The sequence below is a fragment of the Euprymna scolopes genome, chromosome 30, assembly GCF_053919585.1.
Source record: "Euprymna scolopes isolate OS-2025 chromosome 30, ASM5391958v1, whole genome shotgun sequence".
Taxonomy (NCBI): domain Eukaryota; kingdom Metazoa; phylum Mollusca; class Cephalopoda; order Sepiida; family Sepiolidae; genus Euprymna; species Euprymna scolopes.
Genome location: NC_136511.1, coordinates 17028802 through 17043346, shown reverse-complemented (window position 1 = coordinate 17043346; position 14545 = coordinate 17028802). Strand labels below are relative to the sequence as shown.

The following is a 14545-nucleotide window of genomic DNA, read 5'->3' as shown; positions in this document are numbered from 1 at the left end:
ATAGTTGGCCGAAACGTTGTGAATAAACAAACCAATAAAAGATGAAAAACAACTAATAAAGATGAGAATAATAGTCCGAAATAAAAATAAAATAATATATATAATGCTCATCTCAAAAATGAATTCCAATTAAGGAATAATATATTTACCTGAACGTTCTTAATCTATTTTTATTTAAGGAATAATATATTTACCTGAACGTTCTTAATTTATTTGTATTTACGGAATATATTTACCTGAACGTTCTTGTCGGAAATCAAGGAATGTAATTCAGACATCAAGACTTTGCAAAGTTCACATTCTGTAGATTCTTCAAATGGCTGTAAAGAAAAAAAAGATGAAAAGATGTAAATGGCGGTTACGAGAATTTGTAACATGGAATTGACACTAATAGGCGGAAGTTGTTCAAACAGCTGCAGAGAAAAAAAAAAAAGAAAAATTAAAACGGTTTTAGGGATTTATAAGATTCATGACCGTTTTAAGAATTTTTGTGAAATGGAATTGACAGGAATAGAAGTTGATCAAGACTAGTTGACAGAAAATGAATCCTTTTAGAACCAGAACAAATAGAGGCTTTAATAAAAAGGTCGGGGTTGCTTTAACAGAGAGACACAGACAGAGAGACACAGACAGAGAGACACAGACAGAGAGACACAGACAGAGAGACACAGACAGAGAGACACAGACAGAGAGACACAGACAGAGAGACACAGACAGAGAGACACAGACAGAGAGACACAGACAGAGAGACACAGACAGAGAGACACAGACAGAGAGACACAGACAGAGAGACACAGACAGAGAGACACAGACAGAGAGACACAGACAGAGAGACACAGACAGAGAGACACAGACAGAGAGACACAGACAGAGAGACACAGACAGAGAGACACAGACAGAGAGACACAGACAGAGAGACACAGACAGAGAGACACAGACAGAGAGACACAGACAGAGAGACACAGACAGAGAGACACAGACAGAGAGACACAGACAGAGAGACACAGACAGAGAGACACAGACAGAGAGACACAGACAGAGAGACACAGACAGAGAGACACAGACAGAGAGACACAGACAGAGAGACACAGACAGAGAGACACAGACAGAGAGACACAGACAGAGAGACACAGACAGAGAGACACAGACAGAGAGACACAGACAGAGAGACACAGACAGAGAGACACAGACAGAGAGACACAGACAGAGAGACACAGACAGAGAGACACAGACAGAGAGACACAGACAGAGAGACACAGACAGAGAGACACAGACAGAGAGACAGAGAGAGACAGAGAGAGAGACAGAGAGAGAGACAGAGAGAGACAGAAAGAGAGACAGAGAGAGACAGAAAGAGAGACAGAGAGAGACAGAAAGAGAGAGACAGAGAGAGACAGAGACAGAGAGAGACAGAGAGAGACAGAGACAGACAGACAGACAGAGACAGACAGACAGCGACAGACAGGCAGAGACAGACAGACAGACAGACAGACAGAGACAGACAGAGACAGACAGACAGACAGACAGACAGACAGAGACAGACAGACAGAGACAGACAGACAGAGAACGAGAGAGAGAAAAATAAAAAGGTCACTTTACATAGAAAAACAGGTTTCCTTTCAGAGAACGATAGATCTATAGTAGTGTTGCAATTCTCAAAAATCTAAATTCCTGTCGCTATGGATAAAGGATGGAGGGGAGGGGGTGGTCTGCAAACATGGCATGTAGTTACATTACATCAAAAACAATCTACCGAAATGTAAACAAAAATAGAAAATGACATCCATTTTAAAAACACCAAAAAAATGAGATTGAAAAAAAAAATAAAATAAAATAAAAAATTTACGTCTTTCATGATTAAGGTGGATGCCACTGAAAGTTTCAGGAAAATTTTAATGAAATGATTTTTCATTTAATAAAAATTATACAACATTACTCAATTTTCTAAAATTTTGAAATTTAAACTTACGAAAATGCTTTCAAAAGATGCCACTTCTATTCATTTCATGCTAACTGTGCAGTACTCATTTAAATTATGAGGTGCCTTCAATAAGTTTCCAAACTTTTTTATACAGACTTAAAGTTGTAGACTCTTGAAAATTTAGTATGTTATTGATATACATCTAATGAAGATGATTGACCATTTTTTATGATTTCAAATTTAAACAAACAGCAAGAATTGGAATACACTCTACTAAAGCCTGATTGTCACAGTCGGTGAATTTCGAAAATGCAATCTGGGTGTGAGGACACTTTAGAAGAAAGATATGCAATAAAATTTTGTTTTAAACTTAAAATCACAAATGTATGGAATGCTTCAGATTGCTTTTGGACCATCTTGCTTGAATCCAGCATCAGTTTTTGAGTGGCATAAGAGATTTAAGGAAGGTAGAGTTTGTGAGGGATGATGAGGCATGGAAGGAGTAAGGTAGTCAGAACACTAGAGTTGATTGGCCAAATAAAGAATTTCATGAATAAGAATCGTCGTGTGTCTATAGAAACAATAAGAGCACAGTTTGATGTCAGTGTGAGAACTGTATACACAATTATTCATGAAGAACTGAAAATTCGGAAGATTAGCACAAAGTTTGTCCCAAGGGTGCTCCATCCTTGTCACAGACTATTTGACTAAGATGGACATCAAAGAGTTCCAAATAAAGAATTTCATGAATAAGGACTGTCACGTGTTTAGAGGAAGTGCAGTTTAATAGGAGTGTGGAAACTTTACAATTATTTGTGAAGAACTTAAGATATGCAAAGTCTGTTGCAATGCCATCTTTGTTACAGACTATTTGATCAAGATGGGCATCAAGACAGTTTCTCACCCGCCTTAGTTTAGACCTTGCTCCCTGTGACTTGATTGTTCTCCAAGGTCAAAGAAAACCTTAGAGGCTGTAATTATGAGACACTTGAGATGAAAAAAGCTGTGATGAGGGTCATTGATACGCTCACACAAGAGAACTTCCATGGGGCCTTCCAGAAGTTGTTGGAACGGTACAAGTAAGTGCATTGCAGCCGGAGGAGATTACTTCAAAAAAGACTAGAGTTTCATATGTTTTATCAATAAAAGTGCCCATACGAAAAAAATCTGGAAACTTATTGAAGGCACCTCATATTTATTGGATGTTTCCGATTTAAAAGATTGTTTGTAAACTTACATTGGATTTGGAGAATTTAATGGCTTTCAGATTAGCCACAAGAAGCCTCATGGCTGCATAACCATTACACAAACCAAGCTTTTGGCAAACCACTGATGCATCCTGTGAAAAGAAAAAAAAAATATTTCAGCAAGAATAAAGAAAACAAACCCAATTATCTTCAGAATAATTAAATAACATGAATATAGAGAGAGAGAGAGATTGCTATAATTGATGTAAAACGTTGGGTGCTTCTTTGTTATAATAGGGAGATTCGAAATATTAAAGTTTAAGTAAAACCAATGGTATCCGTTTAATTATGTCGCGATAATGAACATATCCAAAAATTATGAAAAACGATAAGGTAGAAAATTTATTAATGAAAATGGTTTTCAAAGACAATTAGTGAAAATTGAGTTTTGCTAAGTTTTCACGAAATTATCTCCCTTTTTACAATTCAAACTTCAGTTTTTGTTTTAGCGAAACTCAATTTTAACTGTCTTCCAAAGCTTTTCATTAATTTTCTACCCTATCGTTTTTGTAATTTTTGGGTATGTTCATTACTGTGACATGACAATTCAGTAGCTATCATTTGGTTTATTTGAAATTCAACATTTCAATTTTTGCGCTAATAAAAAAGCACCAAAAGTTGTACAAAATTGGATCTGCTTAACAAATCATGCCAGCGTATTCGAAGAAAAAGTTGCTTCAAATTAAAGGGTATATAGATCTCCACCATATAGGAACTGACACCAGTGTTGGAAAGTGGGATTGAAAAAGTCAGTGCTAAAGAGAAGCAGCCCTCTAACTCTGCAAAAAATGCCTGGACAGTTTTGTCAGCATATCTGGCAGGGCGCTTCAGGTGAGTAGCAATAAACTAATCCCTTCGAGGCAAAGCCCGAGAGTTTGGACTTCCTAGAACTGCACAGAACCAACATTACACTATAATCAAAACTACATAAAAAAAAAAAAAAAAAAAAAAAAAAAGACTTTGAAATGATTCTTTTCCAGAATGGTCTTATTTTAAATAAAATATGTTATCAAAATATATATTTTAGCCTTTACTTGGAATTTGTTTTTTATTACACATAAAAAATGTACCCAATATCGACATTCCCTGAAAAAAATGGACTAATTCGTCGATGCCAGAGTAACTCTTATCGAAAGAGTTCAGTCACCAATTAAACAAAAAAAAAAAAATCTAGAATCCTGACTCCCAATTCAAGAAGGTATTTGTAATCTATATATATAAAAGCAAAAATGTATGTGTGTGTGTGCGTTTGTATGTATGTTTGTGTGTCTGCTAAAAACTTTCGACACACGCAACGAAAATTCACAAACTCGGTATCATATCGAAGCCCCATCCTTCACTTGAAAAATATCGAAAAATTGGCCAAAAACATTAACTTTTCACCCCGAAATCGGCAATTTTCCGGGGGGGGGGGGTGTCAACAAAAACGGGTTTCTCGTAACGATGCCCGATTCTACGCATGCGTCAGATGACGTCATGACCTGATTTACTTTAAATAGTTGAAAAACAAAACATTTCATCTCCGTCGCTTTAGCGCAGTTGGTTAGCTTGTTTGTTCATTATCTAAACGTTTTGGGTTCGAATCGTGGTGTGAGATGGGTTTTTTTTTTTTATATTGAACCCTGTATTATTTAAGCCATTTTTCACGTAATGTTCGTTTTCCTGGTTTTTTTGTTTTTTTTTTACACTTCGCTTATTCTTAGCGACACCCGGGTATCCACCGATTTTTTAAATTTTAATATCAAAATAGGCTCATTTAAGCCATTTTTCATGTGTTCGTTTGCCTTACGTTAGATTTTTGTGTGTGTTTTTTTTTTTATGTTTTGATTATCCCGCAGTAAAACGATTTGACCACATTAAAACTGCGATGTTTGAAATTCACTTTTTAATTGCTCTTACATTGACTGTTGCTGTAGCTCAGGTGTTCAGTCTCAGCCTATGGGTCTACAGGCTCGAGCCGACCTGTCACCAAGCCCCCTCCCCCTCTTTTTTTTCATTTTTAAAATCGAATTTGAAGACATTTTGTAAGTGTAATTTCAAATTTTAGAAAACCCAAATAAAATTATACAAACTTGCAGGACCTGTGAAAATTCCACAGGGGACGGATTCACATGTAATATATTGATGTTGGCATTCTGTAGATATTCGGCGTAAATGGAGATGCTCTGATATTATTGTAGCTATTTTGTTAAAACTGCAAAAGTATTTATCCAAGCTAGCAGGGATGCCCGGCATAGCCAGGTCATAAAATATGCTGAAATATATTTTAATTCTTGCAAATTTCATATATATTATTATAAAGTTAATGCTCTATCAATTTTTATATATTATAAAGTTGCGATTTCAACAATAAAAAATATATCTATGACTTGGGTTCATCAGCTTGAATTGAAACCAAATCTCAAACTTATAAATATATATAAATAACTTTAGTTCCTTCAGCTGAAACTAAAACCAAAACTTATGAAGAATTCTTGATAAAATTATTTTTAACAAGCTGTGTGTGCATGGTCCCCTCCTCCCTGGTGCTGCATGTGAGATGATGCCACAAAAAAAAAAAAAAAAAAATAGTGAAGTTTGAAGGGCCAACGTTGCCTTCACATTTTCGCCAAGTTTCAGAAAAGTCTAATGGATGGGGCAAAAGTAATGGGGAAACATTTTTTTTTTGCAATTTTAGGGCATTTGTGACCCCTTTTGAGCTCCCGAGAATGCCGAATCCCAGTGAAAATGAACAAACTGTGCAGTTTCACACCTTAAGACATGTATATTTGAATTCAGCACCATGGAAAACCAGTATATAGACATACATATCAAGTTTTTGAGTAATATGAAAAAAAAAAAAAAAGCTCCAAAAATGCATGTTTTTTTTTTTTTTTTTTTTTTTTACCCTAAAAGTCCCAGAGGGATACAAACCAGAATTTTGCCAGGGTCACCCATACTGAATTTATATTAAGAACAATAACCTCCACATATTGGCCAAGTTTCAGGAAAATCTTAAGGATGGATCAAATGCTATGGTGCAAAAAGTGTCATTTTTGGCCATTTTGGGGCATGTTTTTTTACCTCTTTTGAGCCTCTGAGGACACCGAATTTCAGTGTAAATGGATAACAGTGCAGTTTGAGGCCTTAACGTGTATATTTGAGTTGACCACCGTGAAAAACTACTTTATAGTCAGACATACCAAGTTTTTGTTGAGAAACATGAAAAAAAGCCACAAAAAGGGATGTTTTTAGCACTGGAAGTCCCCAAATTTTGCCAGGGTCACCCATACTGGATTTATATTAAGAACAATGGGCTCCACATTTTGGCCAAGTTTCAGTAAAATCTAATGGATGGATCAAAAGTTATGAGGCAAAATGTGTAATTTTTGGCCATTTTTAACCTCTTGAGCCCTTGGAGATGCAACAGGAATTTAAAAAAAAAAAAAAAAAAAAAAAAAATACTTCTAACTGCCCTCATGGAGAGGCAAGTAAATGGGGGGGAAAAAAAAAAAAAAATGAACCATTAATTACTGCAAGGAACGAGGGGTGTTACAGCAGTATTAGCACGAGAAAATAAAAGTATTTTTGTACAAGTTGTTTTAACAATGAAAGTCAAGAAAAATTTCCATCTATACTATTATATAAAAGTCACTGTGTTTGGGAGTTCCTTCCTTATAGGTTCCAAAACAGCTGAGACTATCTTTTGCAAATTTCACACAAAGGTAATTTATATGTCTGGCAGTGTTCTTAGATATGTTTTGCACAGAAATTCATCTGATAAATATTGAAAAACGAAAAAAATCTGATCCTAAAAATCGTCTTTCTTTCTTACAGATAAAAAATAATTTTTACAGGGGAATATTTCAGGTTTACACCGGCTAAGGAGATAATAAAATTCTCCACAAATAACTCGTTCTTGACATCTTGAAATATAGCTCAATAGTAAAACATTCGACTACAGATCGAATGAGCCCGTATTCAAACCAATGTACCTCACCATTTTAATTATTTTTCCTTATCAATGAATTCCAGTTACGATAAGAGGTATTATTTTTAAATCGCCACAAATCATTTCTTCATTTGCATATTTTAAAACTAAACATTAATCAGAAGTGACTTTTCCAGGGCATTCATCGTCAAACCCAAATATCAGCTGACGTGATATTGTAAACAAATACAGAAGGAATTTGATGAACGCCATTATCATTATTATTTTTTGTATTATGTGGACTAGGGTTCTCATCTTGGATTTTCTTTCACGTTTCGGTCGATGTAACCTTCAGCCATCTTCAGGTTCATTCACACTGGACGTTATAGGTAAATAGTGAAAAAATGTTTGGTTCATTTGCTTTCCCAATGAACACAGCCATTAGAAATTTAAAACGCAAATAGCGCCAAGTCTTTTTTTTTGTTTTATATTAATAACTCAGAGCCCATTCCGGTTTTTTCATATAATGAATATATATTTTTGAGATGAGGATTTATAATTAATTTTTTGTATTATTTGGACTATGATTCTCATCTTGGTTGTTTTTTTTTCACAACGTTTCAGTCGATGTAACCTCCGGCCATCATTTCTAACGGCTGTGTTCGTTGGGAAAGCAAATAAACCAAACATTTTTTCACTATTCATCAATAACATTCAGTATAATGCACCTGAAGATGGTCGGAGGTCACATTGAACGAAACATGAAAAAAAAAAAAAATAAGATGAGAATTATGTTAGGAAATAGGTCGAACATAAGAAATATGGTAAATCATATCGTAGACACGTTTTACCGGAAGTGAGGGTCAGCTGATCGGATCTGCGTGTGAGTCACGTGATCAGGTTAGCTGGAGTCAAGGAGTTTGGGTTTGGATGTAGAGAAGAACAGAGGGCTTAACAGGTTGTCCCCTCCCCTTCAATGGGGGGTGGGGCGCTGACGTGTGTGAAAATAAGACTTTGGAAGAACCACGCAAGCGAAGACATTCGCTTTCCATTCTTCTGCGATCGACACCTGGATTGGTTGTTTTTGTTTTACGGCATATCAACCCTTTTCGGGTTATTTAATGCCGAATCCAAAGATTTTGAAAAAATTTTTTTAATAGAATATATTTGTTGTTTTCACGTTGGTTTCTATTTAACCCATAGTTGGGACCCTAACAGGTACTACCACTCCGGGTCAGAGTGGACCTGGGAGCAATGGTAATTAAAGGGTCACTCCACACTCCCCAAAGCCCACAAGCTGGAGCCTCACCACTGGATATAGTTCAAGGTCATATCCAGGACCCCCATTGAGGGACTTTTACCCTCTGCAGGGGGACAGTCAGCGTATTCTAATGCCCCACCGACAGGGCCTCGACACCTGGAAGGTGAATAAAAACTATAAAACCAATTACATTCCCTTGCCGCCGCATCGGTGCTGTTGACGTTTACATACTGCAAATCATTATCGGGACAAGCAAATATGGTAAATAATCGAATGTGGTCATTTTTGGTCGCCATTTTAGTGATGCTGAGTGTATTTGGTTTCTGTAAAAGCACTTTCGCAAAAGTGTGTCCTCATCGTCTTGGAGTGAATGAATATTCATCCAAAACAGGTTTCCAGCCTCCCCTACAAGACAAGATGAATTCCAGGTGGGCAGGACCAACAACGCATGAAGATAAGGTATGTCCAAAATACATGTACCACACACAACTGCATATGAACAATTAGACAGCAACATTTAGACGATCACACAAAGGTCCCTTTTTATGATACGAACAATACAACAGTCCAAATAATACAAAAAATAATTATAAATCCTCAAAAATACACGTTCATTTATTATCAGTATTAAAAAAAAATTTTTTTTTGCGAATTACCACCCGGCAAATTATTCTTCGTAATAAAATATTCAATAGAGGATTTGTTCTATTATAATATACACACAATCTGCGTAAATTAAAAAAATGTTTAAGCGTCCAGCTAATCATTTAATAATAAAATTTGTTTTTCTAAATTTTCAAAATTAAACTTTGGATTTCTCTACAGCTTGTACCATTTGTCAAGAACAATTTTGATTTTCTTTACATCCAGGTTAAAAGAATGAACCATTATTTATACTGTATGAAGGGGGAAGGGGCATAATACAGCAGTATTAAGATGAAGAAAGGGGGGGAGAGGAGGGAGGGGAATTGTCAGACCTTAGGATTTGATTGGGTCAATCTGTCCCATTTAATAACAAGTCTCCAATATGATTTGATAACCATCATAATGGATCCCTCTCCATAGTGAAAGTCAAAGTTGTTAAATACTTACAACATTATTGAGAATGCTTTCCAGAATTTCCTGGGCATAAGTCTCCACAGCCATGTGGCACTAAATAGAAGAGTAACATTCCGTTAATACATGTTTTAAAATGTTAAAACTATAAAAAAAAAAAAAAAAAGAAAAGAAAAAGTAAAAATGCAAAATAGTTAACTTCATCGTTATTTTCATAGCAAGTACTTGTTTTTGGCCTTCGGGACAAGATCAAAGTGTAGTATCTGTTCTTCAGGTGCTGCACTTTTTCTTGTTCTCTTTCGGTGGAGGAGAGATCCTTCACGACTGAGACAATTTTTATTTTTGTACCTTTTCTCCACGTTAAAAAACGACCCTGGTGTCTAACTGTCCCGTGGGGAGGCATAGTAAATAGGTACAATCTATGGTCTCTCCCTCGCCAAACTTTCATAAAAAACACCTGCCTAGCTGTCAATTTCCCCACTATCTGTGCCTAAACCTAAACATAGATTCCATGAACAAAGTTTTTTTCTTATTACTGCACACCTGTGAAACTTGTGTTTGCCTGCTTTCCAGATGACTACAATTTGGTCGTCTGCAAGTCCAACGTAAACAAATTCTTGATGAGCCATCCCCCTTAAGTAATCAATTTACCAAATTTTCACCAACGATTACTATGTTATCCCACTGACTACTGTACATATTAACCCTTATCCTCGAGTGGCCTTTGGGCCTTGATTAGTGAGGACACCTACGCAAAAAAAAAAAAAAAAAAAAAAAAAAAAAAAAAAAAAAAATTGGGGAAGTTGTATAAAAAATCCAACAAGTTAAAACAGTAGAATTTAACTATCTACCAACCTGTATACTTTAAAGATTAACAGTTTAAAATTTATTATCTTGTTTTCATCAAGTTAACTTATCAGTATGAAAAAAAAAAAAAATAATAATTTTTTGGAGGTGGTTGCTTAAGGTTACATAACTTCAGGATTAAATTCTACATATTCTTTTGCGTTTCCTATGAATTAAATTTCCTTGTTTTTATTTTTTGTTTACAATTTCTTGATTTCAATGTTCTACATTTAAACATAAAAATGAAAATTACTTACAACTGATTTGTAACCACCAAGATGGGCACAAACATCTTTCTCCAAAATTTTCTTTAGTTCGTCCTTTACAAAAAAAAAAAAAAAAAAAAAAAAAAATGAATAAAATAAAATTAAAAAAATAAATAAGAAAAAAAAGATTGTTCTCAGAGAGAAGGTCGGGCAATAACAAGTGACATTGCTAATTTCTCTATCATTTTCATGGGAGGTTGTGGTAATGGTGTGAAGAAGCATAGAAATAAGTGGCCATGCTTAGCACGTGCTCCCTGTAGGGAAATTAGTGTGCAAACTTGGAATCCCCACCCCCCCATTTTCTTACCATTTTGTTCAAGTTATGGATGGGGCATGTCAAACATTCACCTACTATCTCATTTCAACCAAAAGATCTTTTTAAGATTTTGACCGTCTTTAAGTGCACTTGTTTGAATCTCTTTCACTTTGTTCACTGGGTATATTTGTCAAGTAGTTTTAAAAAATTTTTCACGAGTCCAGTTGCTCTAATAATTACTGGAATGGAGATATTGAATGCATTGTAGTTTCTTTTTGCGTCATACACAAGACATTGGTATTTCGCTATCTTTTTCTCACTCAGCTCTGTCCGACCCAGCATCAGTGGTGGAGTCTTTTTTTGGATGCAACCTCATTCAATTTGTACGTGATTTTATTGTTGGTTTAAAAAAAAAAAAAAAAAAAAAAAAAAAAAAAAAAAAGGATTGCTGCTGCGCATATGAAAAGCAAACTCCATCGTGCAAAAATAAAAAATTTCACTCGAGTGTTTTTTTTTCTTTTCAACTCTAAATTATTTAATTGAAACAATTAAATAGCAAAATTAATAGCCTAAATACATCTTTCAGAGGTGCTAGAATTGAACACTTACAATTTTTTAAATTTCTTCTTGCAAGACATCTGCAGCAAGAACTCCTCTTCCATCACAAAAGGTTTTCTTTCCTCGTTCCCCAAGTATGTGGAGATATGTGCTACCCTGTTAATACCCCCCACCCCCCAAACGTTTACATGCTGTGGTCTTTCATTCATCTTCAAGTTTTTTCATTCTGGCCGTGTTGTAGTCTCTCACAACAATTGCCGAGAGCGAGCACTAAGTTCACAAGTATCAAATCAAAATACAAACTCGGGCACATTCTACAAATATTCTTTGTACTCTGGACATGTGTGTAATACCATTGACCCTCTACACGCTAATGTCTACGTCTTAATTATCTGTCGCAGTCATGTTTGTTACACAGGTGATAAATTCATCTCATCTGCTCTGGCCTACAACATGCTATTCACAAGTGGACACGGTCGTAAACTATCACAAAATCCATTGTCACTCTTAAAATTGTCCGTAAACTGTAAATATATTGACCTCTATTATCTGTTTTTTTTTTTTGCTCCAATCACTCTAACACCTTGATTTGTTTCTCTATTGTCTTTTTACTAATCTGCTACCCCGTTGAAATGAGAAATTTGAAAATTTGAAGTGTTGCAAATAACACGTGTGAAACCACCGGAACACATGTCACTTCTCTTCTACTCCAAGGCATCACCTCCTCCATAACACCAGAAGAAGAAAAAAAAAAAAAAAAAAAAAAAAAAATCATGGACCAGACTTCTTACCATGATGAAGCTATTTTACCAAAATATCGAACTTACAACAACAAAAAAAAGGTAAATAAAAAATGATTTTATCAAAGTTTTCAAATTTCTCATTTAAATTTTATTCAAAATAAGTGTCTTCTAAAAGTGTGTGTGACCATCTTTTATTTTAATATACTAAATATTTGTATTGTTTTGATTGTTCAGACAATTAATCTCGTCTTGGGTTTTATTGGCACAACATTTCAGTTGCTGAAAACTACGACCTTCGTCAGGTGAAAAATTCATGTTTTTTTTTTCAACTAAAGAAAAAGGGTTAGCTCTGTATTATAAGAAATTGGACCGGGAGTCTGAGGGTGTGTCCATAAATTATAAAAATGGTCAATTTTCAGGAGTCACTAGTGTATTTTTTTTTTTTTTTAGACTTTCCTATAATTCACTTTTAATGGAATCCCTATACTAATTATCAATATTAGTGAAAAAAAAAAAAAAATAATATTGACAATTAACATAAAATTAATTTGAGATTAATATTTTCATGCATGCTTGTGTTTAGAGTTCCACGAAAAAAAAAAAAAACAATGGGATTTCAATTCAAGAAAAGGTCATTTTAAATAGAAAACTGATATAGTCGATAGAAAGAGAACGAATAGAAAAACAAGTCGCATGTGCGTGGTCCCCCTTTGGTGCTGCATGTAAGATGACGGCACAAAAAATAGTAAAGAAATGATGAATGTGAGAAGTGTGAAGGGCCAACATTGCCTTCACATTTTCGCCAAGTTCCAGAAAAATCTAATGGATAGGGCAGAAATTATGGGATAAAAAGTGTCACTTTTTGCAATTTTGGGGCATTTGTGACACCTTTTGAGCTCCCGGGAACAATGAATCACAGTGAAAATGGACAAACGGTGCAGTTTCACGCCTTAAGACATGTATATTTGAATTCAGCACCATGGAAAACCAGTATATAGACATACATATCAAGTTTTTGAATAATATGAAAAAAAGAAAAAAAGCTCCAAAAATGCATGTTTTTTTTTTTAAATTTTTTTTACCCTAAAAGTCCCAGAGGGATCCGGACCCGAATATTGCCAGGGTCACCCATACTGAATTCATATTAAGAACAATGGCCTCCATATTTTGGCCAAGTTTCAGGAAAATCTAATGGATGGATCAAACGTTATGGGACAAGAAGTCTCATTTTGGGGCATTTTTTGACCTCTTGAGTCTCTGGGGACGCAATGGGAATTTTCACAAAAATTTTTTTTTTTTTTTTTACTGTGCACATCTATTTAATGAAATACAATTTGTGACAAAATTTCATGAAAAACTAATAGATGGTTATCTGGCAATTGTCTGGAGTAACGGATACACAGACGGCACTGAAAACATAGGTCCCTCTCCGATAAATCGGGGGACCAAATTCAACATTGTGGCACAACAGGATATCGTCCGTTTGAGGTAGACTTACTGACCATAAGCATTGTAGGTAAACTTTTGAAGTAGAAAGTTGCTGCTTGTTAAGATACAGTCGACAGATCAATTTTTTAAACATGGTTTTAAGCATAACAGTACTTAATTGTCATGTCAAAAATAATATCCAAAAATTATGAAAATTTGAGTAGAACTGCTAATGTGAAAAAAAATTATGGTCTAAAAGTAGTTATTTTTGCTTAAAACGACAAATGCCGACAAGTTTAATAATTACATCTAGCCCAACACCATTTGCTGCAGATTTAAACTAAATTGCTTATTGCCTGCAGCTATTACAAACACATGACAGTTCAAAAGGAAAGTTCTGGAATTGATCGGTATTACTTTCTGGGGAGTTGAAACAAAAAATAGAGACAAAAAGAAGAAAAGCCCAGAAAAAAAAAGCAAAAAAAAAAAAAAAAAAAAAAAAAAGCAAAAAAAAAAAAAAAAAAAAAGCAAAAAAAAAAAAAAGCAAAAAAAAAAAAAAAGCAAAAAAAAAAAAGCAAAAAAAAAAAAAAAGCAAAAAAAAAAAAAAGCAAAAAAAAAAAAAAAGCAAAAAAAAAAAAAAAGCAAAAAAAAAAAAAAGCAAAAAAAAAAAAGCAAAAAAAAAAAGCAAAAAAAAAAGCAAAAAAAAAAAAAAAGCAAAAAAAAAAAAGCAAAAAAAAAAAAAGCAAAAAAAAAAAAAGCAAAAAAAAAGACAAAAAGACAAAAAAAAAAGACAAAAAAAAAAAGACAAAAAAAAAAAGACAAAAAAAAAAAGACAAAAAAAAAAGACAAAAAAAAAAAAGACAAAAAAAAAAAGACAAAAAAAAAAAGACAAAAAAAAAAAGACAAAAAAAAAAAGACAAAAAAAAAAAGACAAAAAAAAAAAGACAAAAAAAAAAGACAAAAAAAAAGACAAAAAAAAAAGACAAAAAAAAAAGACAAAAAAAAAAGACAAAAAAAAAGACAAAAAAAAAAACAAAAAAAAGACAAAAAAAA

The 14545-nt window shown here is 34.2% G+C and overlaps 1 protein-coding gene across 2 annotated transcripts in view; it reads right to left on the bottom strand.

The window, feature by feature from the left end:
• LOC145254675 (prosaposin-like) overlaps nucleotides 1-14545 on the bottom strand; it is a 113494-nt gene that overhangs the window by 29800 nt on the left and 69149 nt on the right. For both annotated transcript variants that reach the window (XM_080113320.1, XM_080113321.1), the window contains exons 12-15: nucleotides 10499-10561; nucleotides 9432-9491; nucleotides 3159-3260; nucleotides 237-320 (exon numbers count right to left, since the gene is read on the bottom strand). In XM_080113320.1, the coding sequence (XP_079969446.1) occupies nucleotides 237-320; nucleotides 3159-3260; nucleotides 9432-9491; nucleotides 10499-10561 (309 nt within the window). The remainder of the gene's footprint in view (nucleotides 1-236; nucleotides 321-3158; nucleotides 3261-9431; nucleotides 9492-10498; nucleotides 10562-14545) is intronic.